The sequence below is a fragment of the Equus asinus genome, chromosome 1 (assembly GCF_041296235.1).
Source record: "Equus asinus isolate D_3611 breed Donkey chromosome 1, EquAss-T2T_v2, whole genome shotgun sequence".
NCBI classification, from domain to species: domain Eukaryota; kingdom Metazoa; phylum Chordata; class Mammalia; order Perissodactyla; family Equidae; genus Equus; species Equus asinus.
Genome location: NC_091790.1, coordinates 204,015,354 through 204,039,303, shown reverse-complemented (window position 1 = coordinate 204,039,303; position 23,950 = coordinate 204,015,354). Strand labels below are relative to the sequence as shown.

The 23,950-nt window shown below is 45.3% G+C and overlaps 1 protein-coding gene across 10 annotated transcripts in view; it reads right to left on the bottom strand.

Moving 5' to 3' along the window:
* ACTR3B (actin related protein 3B) overlaps positions 1-23,950 on the bottom strand; it is an 89,093-nt gene that overhangs the window by 8,349 nt on the left and 56,794 nt on the right. For all 10 annotated transcript variants that reach the window (XM_014828957.3, XM_014828954.3, XM_044765684.2 and 7 more), the window contains one exon: positions 22,976-23,068. In XM_014828957.3, coding sequence (XP_014684443.1) covers positions 22,976-23,068 — 93 coding nt within the window. The remainder of the gene's footprint in view (positions 1-22,975; positions 23,069-23,950) is intronic.

Genomic DNA, 23,950 nt, shown 5'->3' with positions numbered 1-23,950 from the left:
TGGTGTGTTTGTGGAACAGCAGAGAGGAAACAAGGGAGGCAGACAGGAGCAGGAGGTGAGGTCCTGAATTAACAGATCAGCCCACCCGGGCAGTGCAGCCCCTCACAGCACTGGCTGGACTCTGGGTGAGCTGGAAGGCTCTGGAGGGCTGAGCTGACTGAGAAAACAGAGTTGCTCTGGCTACGCGCCGAGGGGCTAAGGAAGAACTGAGGGGACCGGTTAGGAGGCGGCAGGAAGAACACTAGCAGGAAATGACGACAGTGGCTTGAACCAGGACAGCAGCAGGTTTGGTCATGAGAAATGGTTAGCTTCTAGATATGTTTGAGAATGAAACCAACAGAACTTGCTGACAGGGTTGACGTAGAGTATGAGAGAAATAAGGAGTCAAGAAGACAATTTCCAAAGCTTTTGGCCTAAAAACTAACTGGAAGGGTGGAGGTGCCACAAACCACAGGTGGAACAGGTCTGTAGGGGAAGATGAAGCATTCAGCTCAGGGCATGTGGAGTTGGAAGGCCTAGCCCACATCCCAGAGATGGAAGAAGACTGCCAGACCTAGGGGCCTGCAGTCTGGGCTGGAGACATCAAGTCTGCAGTTCTCAGAGGACAAAGGGCATTTATATTTAATGTGACTGGATGGTACCACAAGGGAACAGACAGAGATACAGAAGAAAGAGAGTCAGGGACAGTCCTGACGCATCCCAGGGGAAGAGGAAGAGGAGGTGGCGTGGAGGAAGCAGCACAGGGCACTGGGACCAGCACGCAGCGAGGGAGAGGGAGACAGCCAGCAAAGGTCCTCTGAGCCAGAAGGGTGGGTCGCAGGGAGGAAGGCAGAGAGGAGGTCTGCCAGAGTGATGTTCGGAGGGGAGGACCGCAGGAGCGATGCTCAGCAGGGAGGACTGCAGCAGCGATGCTCAGAGGGCAGGACCACAGGAGCAATGCTCGGAGGGAAGGCATCCTCAGGCATCCCCAGGGAGGGCCAGCCTTAGGTAAGGGCATGAGGGGCTGGTAGAACAGGAGGTCTGGACCTTTTGTGGGCCAAGGACCCCTTCCCACAGTAATGCTCTCAAATGCATAAAATAAAATATGGAAGCCAATTATGCTGAAATATAATTATCAATAATCAAAAATACCAAGAGATTTTTCTAACGTGTGATAGTAATTTATGTGCCCTGAGCAACAAGAGCTAGAGGCAGGTCTTCTGAAGAGTGACGGCGTGAAACAACACTTCACGGCATCGGCCTCCACAGCTGGAAGGGGACATGAACCCCTCTGGGACTTCTCACCAGCGAGGCAGCCACTGGTACCACATCTAGTCAATGACAGTGCAGCCTTCCTACCGCTTAGCGTCACACCCACTCTTTTCTTTCTCTTGCACCACTTCTATTCCTTCAGCAAATCCTGTTGGCTCTATCTCCAAAATACAAGCAAAATCTGACCATTTCTCTCAGCCTCCATGACTATGTCTTGCTGGATTACTGAGAGAACCCTCAGCTGGTTCCTTACTTCTGTTCTGTCCTCCACAATCTACTTCCAACTGAGCAGCCATGATTATCACTGTAAAACACGTCACAGCACGTCACTCCTGTGCTCAAACCCCTCCCACGGCTTCTCCAGTCTCAGGGCATAGCCGAAGCCCTCCCAACAGCTCACAAGACCCACAGCCACCACAGAGGCCACACTGCACAATTCAGGGCTGCCATTCACTCAGACCAGGACTTGGCAACTCCGCCCATGGGCCAAATCTGGGCCACTCACTCTTCTAGTACAACCTATAAGCTAAGAATGGCTTTGACACTTCTAAAAGTTTAGAGGAAAAAATCAACAGAAGAAGAATATTTTGTGACACATGAAAACTGCATGAAATTCAAATTTCAGTGTCCACAAATAGTTTCATTTGAAGACAGCCCTGCTCAGGCAGTCGACGACATTTGCCATCTGGCCCTGTGCCCTGGATTTAGACCGTGGTGGCCCTGCCCTCCGAGGGTGGGGGCTCCCACAAGGCCCTCTCTGCCTCTTCCAATCTCGTCTCCTTCCTGTCTCCAGCTAGGCACTCCGCTCTACTCACACTGCCTTCTTGAAACTTCCAGAACACATGAGCCTGCCCCTACCTCAAGGCCTCCGGGCTGCTGAGGCTTCTGCCTAGATGCTGTGTGGACTGCCCTCTCCCCAACATCTACATGGCTTCCTCCCTCACCCCCTCAAGTCTTTGCTCAAATGTTGCCCATCACCTAGGGGAAACTGAGTCTCCCCACACTCCCAAACCCCCGCACTCCCTTTCTCCTTTTCCTGGCAACTTTCCTCCCTACCGCTATACTACGTATTTCACTCATTCATTTATTTTTGTCTATTGCCCCCACAAGAGTGTAATCCCACAATGGCAGGGATTTTCTTCCAGTTTTACTCATAGCTAACCCCACAGTGCCCAGAACAACGACCAGCACACAGCAGGTTCCCCATAAACACTTTCGATGAGTAAATGAACTGATGGACCTTACAGGGCCTACACAGAAGCCATGCTCACTCCAACTAAATGTCTGCGCTCAGGCCCTTCCCTCGCCTCAACAACCCTTCCCTCCACCAGCAAGAGCCTCTACTCCTGCCCTGGACCCCAATAAACCAACTTCAGCTGGGGGAGGTCTCTCTCCCTATATTTTCAAAATGCATAGTCTTTACTAGAATGGCGTAATAAGAAGGAAAAACTCCGAATGCACTAATCCACTGAGAGTCATATCACATCTGATTACTGATTTACTAAATCGCAGAACTCCTCTCCTAACTGAATTCAAACAAGAAAAACACACATTTCATAACCTACTTTATTGGAATAAAATAAAATAAAACTGTAGCATTTTCTCTGAATTAAACCTAAACTGATACTACGTCATTTCAAATTCCTGGTCTATCCCACTATGAACAGTTATAAACAACAATAACACGTTTAGCAGGTGCCAGTTACGATGCTGACAGTCACTGTCCCAGTTAAGCCTCCCAGCTGTAAACTTACTACCCCATTTTACAGATTAAAGTACCAACGCTCAGCATTAAATAACGTGCCCAAAGCCACACAGCTGGTAAACTGCACATCTGTCTGACTCAGAGCCCATGCTCGTGGCCATGGGATTCACAGAATATGATAAAACAGTAACAATAATATTTACTTAGGACTTCCTATGCACCAGCACCGCACTTTTGCCTCAGTGAGGATTATCTAAGTGAATCCTCCCAGAAACTCTATGAGACAGCTACGCTAATTACCCCACCTCGCACCAGGAAGCAGATGCTCCAAGAGCCCGCACAACCCCACACAGTCGCCATGCTGGTACGTAGCTCAGGCAAGAAGAAAACCCCACAGTGTGGCTCTGGAACCTATACTCTTAAGCATTATGATATAAAAATAATACTTCTCAAGGAACTTTAAACAAAAGCCAAAGTTCAATGGGATTCATTCTAAAGGCAGTTTACTTAGAAAACAGACCAGCGCTTCCTGATCACACGGAACGACAGCAGCCAGTATACTTGCGGGGTGAGAGTTCTAGCAGTCAGCAATCCTCTGGAAAGACATTCTCCCAATGCCCCAGGTTATTCCTCTGGCAAGCCCACTTAGGGTTTTTGACCGGAAATTCAAAAGTGCTCAGAGACCTGCTGACCCAGGTGAGCATTTCAGCCAGAAAGCATGCTCCAGTCAGTCAGCAAACTCGCAAATCAGAACAAGCCAACCCAAAAGCATCATGAAATACACACTGCCATGGGCGTCGGATTGCACCCTGGGGAAGAAAGAAATCTTGACCTAAGCTAGAAAAGTATCACAAATCTAAATGTAGGAGAAGAGTTGGCTACTCAAACACACATAGGATAGAGCATTAGATCTCATTAAAAAGAACATTTCTGGGGGAGGATTGACAAGATGGCGCCGTGAGTAGTCCTCTTTGTCTCTCGCCCTTCGAGTCTACAATTATTTGGACACTTATCGCTTGACAAAGGATATCCAGACAACATCTCAGGACATCTGAGACACCCACGCGACTATACATCGGAAGGCGGATGGACTTTCCTCCGGGAGGATGTGGAAATAGGTGAAAACTCTCCGACCCCAACGGGCAGCCTAGTACCCGCAAGCGGCTTTCTTCCAACGGACGCCCCCAGAGGATCCACACACATCTAGGCCAGGAGCGAGAACACAACAGAGGAGCGACGGTGGAAACAGGTGACCAGAACCCTACCTAAACCCCCCGCAATTACTCCTAAACGCAGAGGGAAACTTTGGAGGTGCACACCTGAGCCCGCGGGGAGACCCAGCCTGGTGCTCCGGGCGCCCGGAGGGTCCCAGAGAGAGACACGGAGGGCACGGAGGTCTCCCAGCTGCCGTTGCCCGCCCCGTGGGACTAGGGATTGCCGGAGATCTCGGAGAGGACCGGGGCGGGGGGAAGTTTCAAAGGCCGGTTCTGCGACCCGGAGGGGAAGCGCCGGAGCTCCGCCCGGGCAGCAGACAAAACTCTCTGTCTGCCGTTAGCAGAGGGGCCACGCTGAGCATTCACGGCTCCGGGAGAGGCCCGGAGAGAATCCCAGAGAGCGGGGCGACCCCCAGCTGCCCTTGCCCGCCCCGTGGGGCTAGGGATTGCCGGAGATCTCGGAGAGGACCGGGGCGGGGGGAAGTTTCAAAGGCCGGTTCTGCGACCCGGAGGGGAAGCGCCGGAGCTCCGCCCGGGCAGCAGACAAAACTCTCTGTCTGCCGTTAGCAGAGGGGCCACGCTGAGCATTCACGGCTCTGGGAGAGGCCCGGAGAGAATCCCAGAGAGCGCGGCGACCCCCAGCTGCCGTTGCCCGCCCCATGGGGCTAGGGATTGCCGGAGATCTCGGAGAGGACCGGGGCGGGGGGAACTTTCAAAGGCCGGTCCTGCGACCCGGAGGGGAAGCGCCGGAGCTCTGCCAGGCAGCAGACAAAACTCTCTGTCTGCCATTAGCAGAGGGGCCACGCCCAGCATTCAGGGCTCCCGGCAGAGGCCCGGAGAGAAGCCCTGAGGGCGGGGCGACCCCCAGCTGCGGTTGCCCGCCCCGTGGGACTAGGGATTGCCGGAGATCTCGGAGAGGACCGGGGCGGGGGGAACTTTCAAAGGCCGGTTTTGCGACCCGGAGGGGAAGCGCCGGAGCTCCGCCAGGCAGCAGACAAAACTCTCTGTCTGCCGTTAGCAGAGGGGCCACGCCCAGCATTCAGGGCTCCCGGCAGAGGCCCGGAGAGAAGCCCTGAGGGCGGGGCGACCCCCAGCTGCCGTTGCCTGCCCCGTGAGGCTAGGGATTGCCGGAGATCTTGGAGAGGACTGGGGCTGGAGAGAGTTCCAGAGACCCAGCTTAGTAGCCTAGGGGGAAACCCTACAGGCTCACAGCAGCCTTAGGGAAAGCCTCTGCACAGCACCAGTAGAAGGCACCCAGCCGCCAGCCACAAGGCTGGAAGACCCCAGGGCAAAAGCAGCATAGCTAGGTGCACTAACCACAGACTGTAGAAGATGCCAATAGCTCTCCTGCGACCCATAGAGGACAAGTGAGTTTTGGTGGGTGCAGAGAGCAACGGAGCAACAAATATAAGTGATCCCACCCCTGGCCGCTGGAAAAGCCCATAACACCGTTGCAGACCCCAAGGAGAGAGCACATCTAGGTGGGCTGCAACAGTAGGCACCTGCAGCCTGAAGCCCCCCTGTGACGGCCCCCACGGCAGAGGAGGGAATACAAAGGGCCACTGTGGCTACGAAGAGGGGCCCAGGCCCAGTTAGCAACTACGGACAGGGTTCCTGGTTGGTGAAGTATAAACAGCGGCTCCCCCCACCACAGCAGCTGAAATAAGTGAAAGGAGCAACTAAACTCTATCTCCATGCGGAGGCACAAATCAACAACATCAAGCAATATGAAAAAATACATTAAATCTCCAGAACAGAAAGAAGGTAACAAATACACAGAAAACAATCCCAAAGAAAATGAGATATATAACCTAAATGATGACGACTTCAAAACAGCCATCATTAAGATTCTCAATGAGTTAAGAGAGAATTCTGACCGACAACTCAACGAGTTCAGGAGCTATGTCACAAAAGAGTTTGATACGATAAAGAAGAACCAAACAGAAATATTGGAAATGAAGAACACAATAGAGGAGATTAAGAAAAATCTAGATGCTCTGAACAGTAGGGCCGATAATATGGAGGAAAGAATTAGCAATTTGGAAGATGGCAATATAGAATTGTTGCAGGCAGAGGAGGAGAGAGAAGCAAGACTTAAAAGAAATGAAGAAACTCTCCGAGAATTATCAGACACAATTAGGAGATGCAACGTAAGGATTATAGGTATACCAGAGGGAGAAGAGAAGGAGAAAGGGGCAGAAAACCTATTCAAAGAAATAATGGCTGAGAACTTCCCAAATCTGGTGAGGGAGATGGATCTGCAGGTGACAGAAGCCAATAGATCTCCAAACTTTATCAATGCAAGAAGACCAACTCCACGGCATATAGTAGTGAAGCTAGCAAAAGTCAACGACAAGGAGAAAATATTAAGGACAGCCAGGCAAAAGAAACTAACCTACAAAGGAACCCCCATCAGGCTATCAGCAGATTTCTCAGCAGAAACTTTACAGGCTAGAAGAGAGTGGAATGATATATTCAAAAATCTGAAGGACAAAAATCTACAGCCGAGAATTCTCTACCCAGCGAAAATATCCTTCAAATACGATGGAGAAATAAAAACTTTCCCAGATAAACAAAAATTAAGGGAGTTCATTGCCACAAAACCTCCTCTTCAGGAAATCCTCAGGAAAACCCTCACTCCTGAAAAATCCAAAAAAGGAAAGGGGCTACAAAACCAAGAGCAGAGGAGATAAGTAGAAGGACAACAACAGAGAGTAGCAGCTCTACATCAGAACAGATTAAACCATGGGACGAGAAACAAAGGAAACTGAAGAAAACCGGAAAACAAGACACAAAATGGGAGTGGAAGGCCCCCACGTCTCAATAATCACTCTAAATGTAAATGGATTGAACTCCCCAATCAAAAGACACAGAGTGGCAGGATGGATCAAAGAACAAGATCCAACAATATGCTGCCTCCAGGAAACACACCTCAGCCCCAAAGACAAACACAGACTCAGAGTGAAGGGATGGAGAACAATACTCCAAGCTAACAATGAACAAAAGAAAGCAGGTGTCGCTATACTAATATCAGACAAGGTAGATTTCAAAGCAAAACAGATAAAGAAAGATAAAGAGGGACAGTATATAATGATAAAAGGGACTCTCCACCAAGAAGACATAACACTTATAAATATATACGCACCCAACACAGGAGCACCAAAATTTGTAAAGCAACTCTTAATAGAACTAAAAGAAGACATCAACAACAATACAATAATAGTAGGGGACCTCAACACACCATTAACACCAATGGACAGAATATCCAGACAGAAAATCAACAGGGAAATAATAGAATTAAATGAAAAATTAGACCAGATGGACTTAATAGATATATATAGAACACTTCATCCAAAAACAGCAGGTTACACATTCTTCTCAAGTGCACATGGAACATTCTCAAGGACTGACCATATTTTGGGAACCAAAGCAAACAGCAATAAATACAAGAGAGTTGAAATAATATCAAGCATCTTTTCTGATCATAACGCTATTAAACTAGAAATCAACTACAAGAAAAAAGCAGAGAAAGGTGCAAAAATGTGGAGACTAAACAACACGCTTCTCAACAAACAATGGATCATTGAAGAAATTAAAGAAGAAATCAAATATTATCTGGAGACAAATGAAAATGAGAACACGACATACCAAATCATTTGGGATGCAGCAAAAGCAGTCCTAAGAGGGAAATTCATTGCAATACAGGCTCACCTCACTAAACAAGAAAAAGCTCACGTAAGCAACCTCAAACGACACCTAAGAGAACTAGAAAAAGAAGAACAAACAAAGCCCAGAGTCAGTAGAAGGAGGGAAATAATAAAAATAAGAGCAGAAATAAACGATATTGAAACAAAAAAGACAATAGAAAGGATCAATGAAACAAAGAGTTGGTTCTTTGAAAAAATTAACAAAATTGACAAACCCCTAGCCAGACTCACCAAGAAAAAAAGAGAGAAATCGCAAATTAATAAAATCAGGAATGACAGAGGAGAAATCACAACAGATACCAATGAAATACAAGAGATCATAAGAGAATACTATGAAAAACTATATGCCAACAAATTGAACAACCTGGAAGAAATGGACAAATTCCTAGATTCCTACAATCTCCCCAAACTGAATCAGGAAGAAATGGAGAATCTGAATAGACCTATCACAAGTAAGGAAATAGAAACGGTAATCAAAAACCTCCCCAAAAACAAGAGTCCAGGACCAGACGGCTTCTCTGGAGAATTCTACCAAACATTCAAAGAAGACTTAATACCCATTCTCCTCAAACTGTTCCAGAAAATTGAGAAAGATGGAGAACTCCCTAACACATTCTATGAAGCCAACATCACTCTGATCCCCAAACCTGACAAGGACAACACAAAGAAGGAGAACTACAGGCCGATATCACTGATGAACATAGATGCAAAAATCCTCAACAAAATTTTGGCAAACCGATTACAGCAATACATCAAAAAGATTATACACCATGATCAAGTGGGATTTATACCAGGGACACAGGGATGGTTCAACATCCGCAAGTCAATCAATGTGATACACTACATCAACAAAATGAAAAACAAAAACCACATGATCATCTCAATAGACGCAGAGAAAGCATTCGACAAGATCCAACACCCATTTATGATAAAAACCCTCAGTAAAATGGGTATAGAAGGAAAGTACCTCAACATAATAAAGGCCATATATGATAGACCCACAGCCAACATCATACTCAACGGACAAAAGCTGAAAGCCATCCCTCTGAGGACAGGAACAAGACAAGGGTGCCCACTTTCACCACTCCTATTCAACATAGTACTGGAGGTGCTGGCCAGAGCAATTCGGCAGGAAAAAGAAATAAAAGGAATCCAAATAGGTAACGAAGAAGTAAAACTCTCGTTGTTTGCAGACGACATGATCTTATACATAGAAAACCCCAAAGAATCCACAGAAAAACTATTAGAAATAATCAACAACTACAGCAAAGTAGCAGGGTATAAAATTAACGTGCATAAATCAGTAGCATTTCTATACACTAACAATAAACTAACAGAAAAAGAACTCAAGAACTCTATCCCATTCACAATCGAAACGAAAAGAATAAAATACCTTGGGATAAACTTAACCAAGGAAGTGAAGGATCTATACAATGAAAACTACAAGACTTTCTTGAAAGAAATTGACGATGACATAAAGAGATGGAAAGACATTCCTTGCACATGGATTGGAAGAATAAACATAGTTAAAATGTCCATACTACCTAAAGCAATATACAGATTCAATGCTATCCCAATCAGAATCCCAAGAACATTCTTCACAGAAATTGAACAAACAATCCTAAAATTCATATGGGGCAACAAAAGACCGCGAATTGCTAAAGCAATCCTGAGCAAGAAAAACAAAGCCGGCGGAATCACAATCCCAGATTTCAAAACATACTACAAAGCTACAGTGATCAAAACAGCATGGTACTGGTACAAAAACAGGTCCACAGATCAATGGAACAGAATTGAAAGCCCAGAGATAAAACCACACATCTATGGACAGCTAATCTTCGACAAAGGAGCAGAGGGCCTACAATGGAGAAAAGAAAGTCTCTTCAACAAATGGTGCTGGGAAAACTGGTCAGCCACATGCAAAAGATTGAAAATCGACCATTCTTTTTCACCACACACCAAAATAAACTCAAAATGGATCAAAGACCTAAAGATTAGGCCTGAGACAATAAGTCTTTTGGAAGAGAATATAGGCAGTACACTCTTTGACATCAGTTTCAAAAGAATCTTCTCGGACACTGTAACTCCTCAGTTGAGGGAAACAATAGAAAGAATAAACAAATGGGACTTCATCAGACTAAAGAGCTTCTTCAAGGCAAGGGAAAACAGAATTGAAACAAAAAAACAGCTCACTAATTGGGAAAAAATATTTACAAGCCACTTATCCGACAAAGGGTTAATCTCCATAATATACAAAGAACTCACACTGCTTAACAACAAAAAAACAAACAACCCGATCAAAAAATGGGCAGAGGACATGAACAGACATTTCTCAAAAGAAGATATGAATATGGCCAATAGACACATGAAAAGATGTTCATCATCGCTAATCATCAGGGAAATGCAAATCAAAACTACACTAAGATATCACCTTACCCCCGTTAGATTGGCAAAAACATCCAAAACCAAGAACGACAAATGTTGGAGAGGTTGTGGAGAAAGAGGAACCCTCATACACTGTTGGTGGGAATGCAAACTGGTACAGCCACTATGGAAAACAGTATGGAGATTTCTCAAAAAGTTAAAAATAGAAATACCCTATGACCCAGCCATCCCATTACTGGGTATCTATCCTAAGAACCTGATATCAGATATCTCAAGAGTCCGTTGCACCCCTATGTTCATCGCAGCATTATTTACAATAGCCAAGACGTGGAACCAGCCTACATGCCCAGAAACTGATGATTGGATAAAGAAGATGTGGTATATATACACAATGGAATACTACTCAGCCATAAAAAAAGACGAAATTGGCCCATTCACAACAACGTGGATGGACCTCGAGGGCATTATGTTAAGCGAAATAAGTCAGTCAGAGAAAGACGAACTCTATATGACTCCACTCATAGGTGGAAATTAGTATATTGAGAAGGAGATCTGAACGGTGGTTACCAGGGAAAAGGGGGGGTGGGGGGAGGGTACGGAGGGGGAAGTGGTGTACCCACAATATGACTAACAAAAATGTACAACTGAAATCTCAAAAGGTTGTAATCTATCATAACATTAATAAAAAAAAAAAAATTATTAAAATTTGAAAAAAAAAAAAAAATAGACCTACTCTATGATCCAGCAATTCCACTTCTGGGTATATATTCAAAGGCAAAGAAAACAGGATCTTGAAGAGATATCTGCACTCCCATGTTCATTGCAGCATTGTTCACAACAGCCAAGACATGGAAACAAGTGTTCGTGGATGGATGAACGGACAAACAAGATGTGGTATATGTATACATATACACATATGTATGTATGTATCTATGTATGCACACACGAAGGGAATATTATTCAGACACAAGAAAGAAGGAAATCCAACCTGGAGATAGATCTAGAGGGAAATGGGGAGATGTTGGTCAAAGAGTACAAAGTTCTGCCTATAAGACAATTGAGTTCTGGGGATCTAACATGCAGTATGGTTATTATAGTTAATAATACTGTATTATATACTTGCACGTTGCTAAGAGAGTAGATCTTAAATGTTCTCACCACACACACAAAAAGGTAATTATGTAACTTGATGGTGTTAGCTAATGCTATGGTGGTAATCATTTTGCAATATCTGTGTATCAAATCAACACATTGTACACCTTAAGCTTACACACTATTATATGTTTGTTATATCTTAATAAAGCTGGAAAAAAATTCAAAAAAAAAAAAAAGAACATTTCTGGGCCCCATGGCATAGTGCCCCCCTTCAGCAGCCCTGAGTTCGTGGTTTTGGATCCCAGGCATGGACCTACACACCACTCGTCAAGCCATGCTGTGGCAGTGTCCCACAAATAAAATAGAGGAAGACTGACACAGATGTCAGCTCAGGGACAATCTTCCTCACCAGGAAAAAAAAAAAAAGAATGTTAATGTTAATTACTTAAGAAACTGTTCACAACATAATGCTAAGTTAATATATAGGATACAAAATATAAACACAGCATGATATATCTACCTATTTATATTTCAAAAAGCAAAGAGAAAGACAGTCAAAGTCATAACTGATATGCAGTGATTAGAGAGGAGTGACTTCTGTTTTCTTCATCAAAGATTTTGGTAATGCTCATATTTTCTAAATGCATTCTAAGTTAGAAACAATAGTCTGCTCATCTGTAGAGTCCAGACTTTCTGCAGTAAACTGTTTTCCCTGCTTTCCCCCGACCTGCGGAACGGCTGCGGGCCTGTTTGCAAGCACGCCTTTCACTCCGCGCACGGCTCCACCTGTCACTCAAGTTCACGGGCCGACTGGACTCCTCCGTCGCCCTCGACAATTCCAACAGGACAAGTGTTTACTTCATTATGTCAAATGAAAGTCTCAACTGTAAACCACCTCTAAAAACGGAGAGGGCCTGTCTTTATGCTAGTAAGGAATGCCGTAGCACACAACAGTATTAACACTACACACAGCCTGTCAGTCACCTGATGTCTAGTCAGAAAGACTTACAATAAGGTCTATATTAATAGTAAGTTCATTTAACTAATACCTAATATGGTATTAAAAATAACAAATTCCCATTCCTTAATGCCAAGTATATTTGGTGCTGGAAGCTCTATTCTCATTCTTAACCCAATCTGACGGACGCACGGTACCACCTACCCAGCACCCCGTGCAACTCTAACGGACCCCGCAGTTAACTGCAGGCGCGATGTCACCTGCTCACGGAGAAGTCGCCACGTGACACTCGCCACAGGCTAAGACAACTCCATCAGAAGCTCCTGGTAACTCTCTCTATACCGTATTCTGGAAAGGCTGTCTCTCTTTAGGGACAAGAGCTTTTTTACTCTGAAACTAACCCAAGGCCTACAATCCCAGCAAAGTTAGAACAAACCTATTTCTAAAATGTGGGCTGTGTGACGCCCCACGGTGTCCCAGAGGAAAGTCCGCGGACCTCAGGGCGGGCTCTAAACAGCAGCCTGGTCACGGGCGATGTCACAACTAACAACGAGCAAGCCCTGAAAGTTCTTCTCAACTGGCAAGTCAGCGTTCAGTTGTCAGCCGCACTCTCCCTCCCCAGGAACACAAAGATCGGGCCACTTTTGGCTCCAGCAGCGGAAAGCGTCAGTTAAGAGTTACGGGGAAAATACGAGTATGGAGTCGGGGCTGAACGAGCAGAGCTCTGGACCTGCTCTGTCCACCCCCCACACAGAGCAGCTCTCTCACCTGTTCACACACTAGGCTCTAATCAGGATTCCATCTGAATAAGAGGCCTATTTTGAAAACGGCTGAAAAAACCAATGATATCTTAAAATATGTATTTTTCTCTCTCAAATATTAGAGATTTGAACTTATCAACATTAAGAAAAAATAACAGAAGTCATTTACCTTGCAACATGCTTTCTGATTTAAAGGCATTAACATAATTACAATATATATACCTAATTCAAGCAATTGCTTACAGAAAAAAATCAATCTTTGAACTATATCAAGATGTATTCACATCTGCTTGACAAACATAATGAATATGAATTTTCAACAACTCCCACCCCACAGTTAAAGCAGTGTTTAAAATATTTCCTTGCTGGCCGCACCCTCCCTCCTGGATTTGGTCCCCACCACCTTCCATACGCCTCAGGCTCCACCTTAACAGATTCTGGAACAGCTGCCCTGCTCCGCCGCCACCTGTGCTCATCAAGTTCCCTCCACCTGGCTTGTCTCCCCACCTCAGCTCTGCAGGCCAAGCCCTCAGACTCAGCTCAGATGCGGCCTTCTGGAAGCCTTTCCCAATCCGCTCTATTAAACACATTTGCCCTCCTCTCAGCTACCGTGACTTGCATAATTCGCTGTAGTGACATTTAGCTTGTAGTGGCTCCCATTAGAATTATTTCGGTATTACTTTTAGCTTTTTTATAAGCTCTTAAAGACAAGAACCGCCTCTCATACATACTTAAATCCTCTCATTTAACAACAATGGTGTCTTGTGTTTAGTAAGCACTCCAATACCTGATAAACCGAACTCAGGAAAAGACACCCACTTGCGTTACCAAGCAGCTCAGAATCAGCTTTGCCCTCACACGCAGGAAAGCCACCAAACACCGACTAATCCACGAGTGAACTAGTTGCTAACAGTGGTTCTCAATCTAGCTGCACATGAGCATCATCCAGGGAGCTTTTAAGATCTCCTGGGGTGATGCCCATGGGCGGCCAGGCTGAAAAGACCTGGATTCCAGCAGCACCTGCTCCTTGTGATGACTGGGCCTCCTGGGGAAACTACAGGCCTACCAAGACTTGGCCCTCACACATGAGTCCTCTCAGCCCCAGCCTCCAATATACTGAGAGGCTGAACAGAGAAAGGAGGCATGTAAATCCTTCTTACTTACGGGCCAGACTGAAGTAAAAATTAGATTATGACTACTTTCATCTAAAAAAACTCTTTTGCTTTTTTAAAGATTCTAAATTTTCAAAGCCACCTTTTTTTTTTTTAAGATTTTATTTTTTTCCTTTTTCTCCCCAAAGCCCACCAGTACATAGTTGTATATTCTTAGTTGTGGGTTCTTCTAGTTGTGGCATACAGGACACCCCCTCAGCATGGCTTGATGAGCAGTGCCATGTCCGCGCCCAGGATCAGAACCGGCGAAACCCTGGGCTGCCACAGCACAGCATGCAAATTTAACCACTTGGCCACGGGGCCAGCCCCAAAGCCACCTTTTATTCTCTCTTCCACCACCTCCGCTTTCTTGTCTATTAGCCTGAGTGAGGTTAACGCGACGACCAGGAAGGTCTCAGAAGTTTCCATTAGAGCCTAAAGCAAGCCTCCTCCGATAGCCTCATCCTAACAAACTCCACCAACAGTTACGGAGACGGAGTCTGGAAAATCTAAGACGTCCTGGCCCAACTGTCTACACGGTGCCTCTAGAAGCAGGCTCTGCAAAGCAGAGACGACTTCCCTTACAGCGAACAGCAGTCCCTCAGGGCACCAAGGAGCTGGCTCAGAAATCTCTCCTGTGGGGTCTCTGGGGTTCCACTCGAGCCCATTTGGCCACCACACCTTCTCATAGCAGGCTGTGGGGACCTGGGGTCGCACACGATGGCAGAGGTCAGGAAGCCGCCTCCACACTCCTGGGGGGCACCTCATCTGTCCCGGGAATGCATCAAGGCTCAGCAGGCATGCTGCTCCCCGTTTTCAATTGCGAGTATCTGGGCACGGGGACCATGCTTCCGACTCTCTACTGGTCTACTGAGTACCTTTTAAGCGGTGGCAGGTGCTAGGGCCACTGACAAGAGTGGGCCTGGCAGGTAGGAAGAAACATCAGTCACAGAGACAAGGGTGACAGTGATAAGAGGACTGGAAAGGAAAGATATGCCACCTGAAGACACGGAAACGTTAGCTCTATGGAGTGTGGCAACGCACGCTCCGCAGCAGATCGCAGCACATCTTCTAACTAGAAGAGTGGCTCAGAATTATTAAAAACCCCACGAACCCACACATCTGTAGGCCTCACGAACACAGAAGCTGAAGTGGAAGGTTCTTTCCATGGCAAGCTCACGTCCACGCTCAGGAGGAGTCGGAGTCAGGAAGACAGGACCAAAGGAACAGAGAGAATCCTACAACGAAGCCGCAGCCCAAGACGCCCCAGGAGCGCCCTCCACGACCCCACGCAGTGTGAACCCGTCTGGGAAAAAGGGGGACGGCCTCTGGAAAGCAAGCTGGCAGGGCGCTGGCCGAGCAGTCTGTGACTCTGCCCTTTGCTGGCGGAGCCACGAATCCGAAGTGAAAGGAGTCCGACAGTAACTCTTAGGCCGTCCTTCCTGAAAGCAGCGTGGACCGCGGGCGATGAACAGAGGTCCTGCCTTCACACGCACGGCCTCAATGAGGCCTAATCTGGCAAGTGGTAGAACTGGGTTCCCGAAGTCATTACTCACAGGTCCACAAGAGGCTGCCTGCTTTCGTCACTAAAGTTCCCAGGAACTCAGCCCCTCCTGGTCGCTCACATGTCGTCCACGGCCACTCCGGCAGCACGAGTAAGTGTGACAGAGGCCTAACAGGCCGCAAAGCCGAAAATATTGACCATCTGGCTCTTCGCAGAAAAGGTTGGCCATCCTCCATCTAAAATCACCTGGGGAAAAAGCACTATGACAACAGCCATTATTGGCAGGTTAACATGCAGAAAAAGCCATTTCTAGGCCTCGATATGAAACTTAAATTTGAGCAAATCAAGCCCCTTGTTTTGGAAACAAGTCCCTTTCGTGGTGGCTGTGGCCGAGGCAGTGGTGCCCAGCAGATGCTCTGTCACCTCCCCAGTCCCGGGGCCCGGCAGTGCGGCTGGGCCCTGTGACAGTGCTCGCCCAGGGAGGACAGCTGAGGTGGCCTGCCAGCTGGCTCCCCAGCAGGGTGACCCACGAGGTGACGTTTCTGGGGGTGCCACCTCACAATGGATTTGTCCCGTGAGCGAGGAAGCACACCTCCACTGTTAGGCACAGAGATGTCAGGGTTCATTTTTCCGGTAACGTTCTAGTCCACTTGCTTTCTTACAAAGGTGGCAAAGGGGGCGGTCCCATTTGTGTCCCTCCTTTCCCACGGGCTACGGAGCCTGGCCACGTGGCAAGGAGAAAAACATGGTCAACTCCCACATTCAGGCCTCCCCTCTCAATCTATTGGAGTCCTCAGTCACTTACGGGGTGCAGTAACATTGCAGAGGCCCCACAGACGAGTTCTTACAGCTGATGGAGCTCGAGACTTACTGGCACAAACCTGACAACCAGGGCAAGGCTAACACTCTTCCAAAACCATAGCGAAGAAATGACCATCCTAACGGTGAAGTAGTCAGGGCTTCCCTCTCTGGAGAATCAGCTTCCTTCTACATTTTACATCATTTCCAGTGTGACGTGGTGGACAAAGCGTGAGTTTTCAACTATGTGGGAAATGGACTCACGGTCTACTGGGCCACCCAGCAGCTAGCTGTGATCTCACCTAGCACTTACCCCTCAAAACTCCATTTCCTGATCTGTAAAGAAGGAGCGTATTATCAACCTCAACCTCAACAGACGTGTGTGAGGATTAAAAGACGCAACGCGTTCCAAGCTCCTCTCAAAGTCCCTGCACACGAGAGGCCTCAGGAGACACAGCAGCGCTGACCGGAGCGCACCTCAGGCAGTGTCCATCAGTCTCATCCGGGAAACGGGCAGAAACAGCAGCTCCCTCATGAGACGGTGGTGAGGAAACCGTCAGTTCTTGGCACATACAAACACTCAAATAAATTCTAGCTATTTAATAAAGGATCTTTTCAAAGTCTGTGAATAACAACATGATTTCTTCAAGGAAAACCTGTTCAGAAATGGAGACACTTAAGGTTGTTTCTGAACAACGATAATGAGGCACCTGGAGAGCAAGTGATCACAAAAAAGCAAATCCGAAATTTCTTATCATTTGAAAAATTTACATTGAAGGGCCGGCCCTGTGGCCGAGAGGTTAAGTCCACATGCTCCTCTGCGATAGCCCAGGGTTTCACTGGTTCAGATCCTGGGTGCGGACATGGCACCGCTCATCAGGCCACGCTGAGGCAGCGTCCCACATGCCACAACTAGAAAGACCCACAACTAAAATATACAACTATGTACTGGGGGGATTTGGGGAAAAAAGAAAAAAACGTTTAAAAAAATTTTAAAAATTAAAAATTTACATTTAGAAGTTCGGTCATTTTCTCCAACTTCCTAGGTATAGAGTTGATAGAAACCTAAGGCTTTAAAAATACTAGGAAATGAAGTCAATCGGGTTAAATGCCCATGTATTTGTTACGCTGCCGTTCCTGATCCTCGCCCAAACCACATTTTCATTTTGGCTTCTTCATCCCATCATTCTCAACCTTCTCTACCCTGGATTCTGCTCTCACCTCCTACAGCCAACGAACCACAGGAACCTGCTAATGTACACATCCATCGGTGCCCAAAATAATTACTCCAAATAAGGGAAGCAGACAAGCCACACCCCTTTCCTCCTCTCTCCTGTACACCCACTAGAAGAATGACTCTGAAGCAACGTTTTTAACTAACCACTAGCTCGTGTCCCCTAAATAGACGACGTAACACCATGAGTGTCTCTAGATCCGACCCCTGGGCAGCCGCTTTTGATGGAGCCGAACGTTTCTAGTTAGGGTGGCTGGGAGAAGAGCACTGAATTTAAGAGACGAAATGACAAGCAGGGATCGCGTACATACATGCACACCTCAGAGACATCGCAGGCCCGGGTCCAGACCACCGCAACAAAGCGAATATCGCAATAACGCAAGTCACACAAAGTTTTTGATTCCCCAGTACACATAAAAGTTATGTTTACACTATACTGTATTCTAGTAAGTGTGCAATCACATTATGTCTAAAAAACACTTCATTGCTAAAATATGCTAACCATCATCTGAGCCGTCAGCAAGATGTATCTTTTTGCTGGTGGAGGGTCTTGCCTCCATGTTGATGGCTGCTGACTGGTAAGGGTGGTGGTTGCTGCAGGCTGGAGTGGCTGTGGGATTTCTTAAAATAAGTCAACAGTGAAGTCTGCAGGATCGATCAACCCTTCCTTTCACGAACAATTTCTCTGTGGCATGCGATGCTGTTGGATGGTACCTTCCCCACAGTAGAACTTTCAAAATTGGACTCAATCGTCTCAAATCCTGCCGCTGCTTTTCAACTAAGTTCATGTCACATTCTAAATCCTGTGTTGTCATTTCAACAACCTTCACAGCATCTTTACTAGGAGTAGATTTCATCTCAAGAAACCACTTTCTTTGCTCACCCATAAGAAGCAATTCCTTATCCGTTAAATTTCTATCATGAGATTGCAGGAATTCAGTCACCTCTTCAGGCTCCACTTCTAAATTCAGTTCTCTTGCTGTTTCCACCACATCCGCAGTTACTTCCTCCACTGAAGTCTTGAACCCTCAAAGTCATCCATGAGGGTTGGAATCAACTTCTTCCAGACTCTGTTACTGTTGATATTTTGACCTCTTCCCAGGAATCATGAATGTTCTTAATGGCATCTAGAATGGTGAATCCTTTCCAGAGTTTCAATTTACTTTGCCCAGATCCATCAGAGGAATCACTATCTACGGCAGCTACAGCCTTACTAAACGCATTTCTTAAATAAGACTTGAAAGTTGAAATTACTCCTTGATGCATGGCCTACAGAATGGATATTGTGTTAGAAGGCACGAAAACAACATTAATCTCATTGTCTATCTCCATCAGAGCTCTTGGGTACCAGATACATTGTCAATGACTAATAATATTCTGAAAGGAATTTTCTGAGCAGTAAGTCTCAATAGTGGGCTTAAATATTCAGGAAACCATGTTTCCTGTAAACAGGTGTGATGTCATCCGGGCTTGGTTGCTCCATTTACAGAACACAAGCAGAGTCGATTTAGCAAAATTCTCAAGGGCCCTAGGATTTTCAGAATGGTAAATGAGCACTGGCTTCAACTCAAAGTCACCAGCTGCATTAGCCCCTAACAAGAGAGTCAGCTTGTCCTTTGAAGCCAGGCATTGACTTCTCCTCTCCAGCTGTGAAAGTCCTAGCTGGATCTTCCTCCAATATAAGGCTGTTGCAGCTGCATCGAAGATCTGTTGTTTGGTGCAGCCGCCTTCACTGATTCTCTCAGCCAGATCTTCGGGGTAACCTGCTGCAGCTTCTACGTCAGCACCTGCTGCTTCACCCTGTACCTTTATGTCACGGAGACGCTTCTTTCCTTCAACCTCGTGAGCCAAGCTCTGTTAGCCTCAGACTTTTCTTCTGCAGCTTCCTCCCCTCTCTCAGCCTTCACAGAATTGAAGAGAGTTAGGGCGTTGCTCTGGACTGGGCTTTGGCTTAAGGGAATGCTGTGGCAGGTTTGATCTTCTGTCCAGACCGCTAAAACTTTCTCCATGTCAGCAATAGGCTATTTGCTTTCTTATCATTTGTGTGTTCACTGGAGTAGCACTTTTAATTTCCTTCAAGAACTTTTCCTTTGCGTTCACAATGTGGCTAATTGGCACAACAGGCCTAGCCTTTGGCCTATCTCAGCTTTCAACATACCTTCCTCACTGAGCTTAATCATTTCTAGCTTTTGATTCAAAATGAATGATGGACGACTCTTCCTTCCTCTTGAACACTTAGCGGCCACTGCAGGGTTATTAACTGGCCTAGTTTCAGTATTGTGGTGTCTCAGGGAATAGGAAGGTCCAAGGAGAGGGAGACGGGGGCTGCTGGCCGATGGAGCAGTCGGAACACACACAGCATTTATTAAGTTCACGGTCTTATAAAGACATAGTCTGTGGCACCCCAAAACAATTACAATAGTAACATCAAAGATCACTAATCACACATCACCACAACAAATACAGTAACAATGAAAAAGTGTGAAATATTGTGAGAGGGGCCAGCCCCGTGGCCAAGTGGTAAAGTCCGTGGCCAAGTGGTAAAGTTTGCGTGCTCCGCTTTGGCAGCCCAGGGTTTCAGTGGTTCGGATCCTGGGTGCAGACATGGCACGGCTCATCAGGTCATGCTGAGGCGGCATCCCACATGCCACAACTAGAAGGACCCACAATTAAAATATGCAACTATGTACTGAGGGGATCTGGGGAGAAAAAGCAGGAAAAAAAAAAAGAAGATTGCCAACAGTTGTTAGCTCAGGTGCCAATCTTTAAAAAGAACGAAATATTGCGAGAATTACCAAAATTTGACACAGAAACACAAAGTGAGCAAATGCTGTTGGAAAAACAGCACCGACAGACCTGCTCGACGCAGGGTTGCCACAAACCTTCAATCTGTAAAAACCACAGTATCTACAAAGCACAATAAAATAAGGTATGCCTGTACAGCTTTTGTGGTGACTACAAGGCAGTCACTGGGAAGTGTCTAGGAAGCAGATGGAAATTTAAGGCTAGATGTCCCAAGAGTGGTGAAGAGGGAAATCTACTCAGGCACAGTAACGTACCTCAGCAGCCTCTGCAGAAGACTTTCTCGTTTCTAGGCCCCCAAAACTCCTCTTTTCTCCTCTCCCTGTAAGTCATATTCTCTCCCCACTTTTAATCCTTCTTGGACTTATTAAATTATTAATAACACTGTGCTAACTGCAAAATGAAACATACTAACCTTGAACTCAAGGAAGCTTTATAAACTAGTGAGACAAGGCAAGCAAACGAGAGAAAAATGTGACAGTGTGGAAACTGCACTCATGTGCAATTCATCATGTCAGATGTAGGCGTGGTAGAAAGCCACCTGAGGCCAAGGCCGTATATTGGGTTTGGTACCTAAACCTGGGAAAGAGTCATTAGAGACAAGAAGGATTAAAATTGGGGAGAGAATATGACTTAGTCTTTCAGTCCAAGACTGAAAATGGCATTGCAGTGGAATTACCAGGCAGGCAAGAAGGAGTGGATGCCCTACAAGGGAAGACACGCGAGGCTGCCTCTTTCAGGGTACCCTGCACAAGGAACAGCAAAGGGAAAGACTCATCTTTTCCAAGAGCAGAGACTGTGTGGGCTTGCCCAATCTACCAGTCCAAATCGCCGAGGTGAAGGAACTTGTCCAGTGACAAGAGAGAAAGCAAGACCAAACAAAAGTGCAAGACCAGTCTGCTCCCTTTGACCCAGCACCCTAGTTTTGCCTCCTTTCCCATCTCCGGGCTCACTGTCGTCATCTACTCTACACACTCTCCAAGGCACTCCCTACTTCAAGAGTCCTACGAATCCACCAAAAGTGAACTAAATTGTCAAATGAGAAAAATCTCAACCCACCATGAGCAATCGGTAACCGCTGGCAGAAGTTTCGCATCCATTATGATGAAATGAAGACTGAGCAGTGTACACTTGTCCCTTGCTTTCAGGGACAAGACGACACAGCTAGTGTTAAAGTGAGATTTAAGAAATGTGGAGAACGAGACACGCTATTTTACTAAACTTTAACACTCCAGTCTGTCTTTAGTTTCCCTTTCATGCACATTTTATTGGAGGAAAGAGGTGTTAATTAATTAATTAAAGGATATGCAACAAATAAAAGTAGAATTATAATTCATTTTCATCCATAAAAAGCTGGCTTTATAGGAAAATTTTTTCCAATAATAAAAATAACATTTAACTATAAAATTTCAAACAATTTTAAAACACTAAAAGTAGAAAGTAAAAGTTATCCATCTCCCACCCCCAAAGATATTTTATTTAAGAGTTTAACATTTATCATTCAAATCTTTTCTTATCTCCATATATGCAAACTATGTTTTTACATAAAGTGAAATAATGCCGTGTAAATTTTACAACTTGATTTTTCACTAACAATATATAGGATACACAGCTTTTCATTTGAATTTACATTGATTTACCTCACTCTTTTTAAAGGCTGCATAGTATGCCACTGTATAGATGAAACAAAATTTACTAAGCCCTCTTTACTAAGCCTGACTCTCTCTCTTTAAAATTCAGCTACCTGAGTGTGAGGGAGGTAAGACGAACTCCCGAGGCTGAGAGCTGACGACACAACTCACTCAGGCAGAGGTTAAGGAAGGACAAGGGAAGCCTAACTGAGCGTCACGCTCTGCCCTCGATATCTGGCTGCCAGCACTACTTCCTTTGATCCTACAATGACATGGACTGGCTTTTTCTCATTTCAAGTTTCAAAATTCATTGCAATCAAAGAATTCTGGAAAGAATATTACATGAGCATTTTCTATTTGATTGTTTCATTTCAGGCTCTAACTCCTTTCTGGCAACACCACATTTGGCAGTGAACCTAAATATGCATGAAACAAGACCAGTGGAATTCGTGGACAGCCGGAGGGGAAGTATCACTTTGATATCTCAGTCAATACATACGGCTAAAATTGTCCAATTTAAAATAAAGTTTGCCAGATAAGAATAAAAGATACTAGAAGATTTAAATTAAACACTTCTAGTTAACTGAGTCATATTTCCAAAGATTTAAGTCATCCGCACCCCAAGAAAAACAGTTTACCATTACACTGGCCTTTAACCAATCCTACGAAACAGGAGGTAAAGTAGGACAGTCTGCATGTTGACGTTAATAACCTAGTTAAGAATGACGGGCCTTCAGCTCTGGAAGGAGATCAAAGTACCTTACCCAGGCAGCTTATACCTTATACAGCGGGCGACGCACATCGATGGGACAATTCTGTATCACTTCATCAACAACGTCTGAGATGGATTCCATAAAATCTGGGTTGGCAAACTAATATACAAATATAAAAGAAACATGACACATTTCTCTCAATAAGACAAAACTCTTTTGAAAAAGTAACTTTAACAAATACAGAATTTACTATACCTTTAAAAACTTCACATTGGAATGAACGATAAGTCAAATGAATCCCATGAGAATATGTGTGCATGGAGTGATAACATATGTCCCCTCAAGAGATGGAAACGTGTGGGTTTTGTGAAGGAAAAATATCAAATAGCAACAAAGACAGGCCAGCCCTGTGTCATGAATCTGCAGTGAATCATGCCAAGAAGAGACTGTAAAAAGCACAGGCATGATGTACATGATATGTGATGAGAAACACTGAGTATATCACTTATGAACATTAATATTATGAAAAAATTAGCCAGGATATAAGAAAAAAACAATCAATGCAAAATCACTGTAAGCTGAGCTAGAAGACTCGGGGAGGGGGATTCGATGGTGGCGGCTTTCAAATGAAACAATCAACAGGATAACTATCACGTTACTGAGTCAATAGCCTTAGATTCAATTCCTTAAGTTAAATAAGCTAAAGCATAAACAATTCAATTACATGACATTTTAAGTACATTTTAAAATCAAGGAAAGCTTTAATGTACAATAGCCTGGAGGGAAGAAGCTAACATCCAGTTGCTGACTGGCCATTGTCGGTTTTATGTCTGTTTTAAATCAATAATAGCAAAGGCATGAGTGAATGAGTATATTAGATTACAGTACAGCAGACATTCTGTACCACTTCCCTGTACAAAACAGTCACATACACATCTAAAAACAGGCAGCAGTTTGTAACCCACCTATTGAATATAAACTGAATTAGGCAGGAAAATACAAAATACCAATAAAATGCATTTTATTTAAACCTTAAAATCT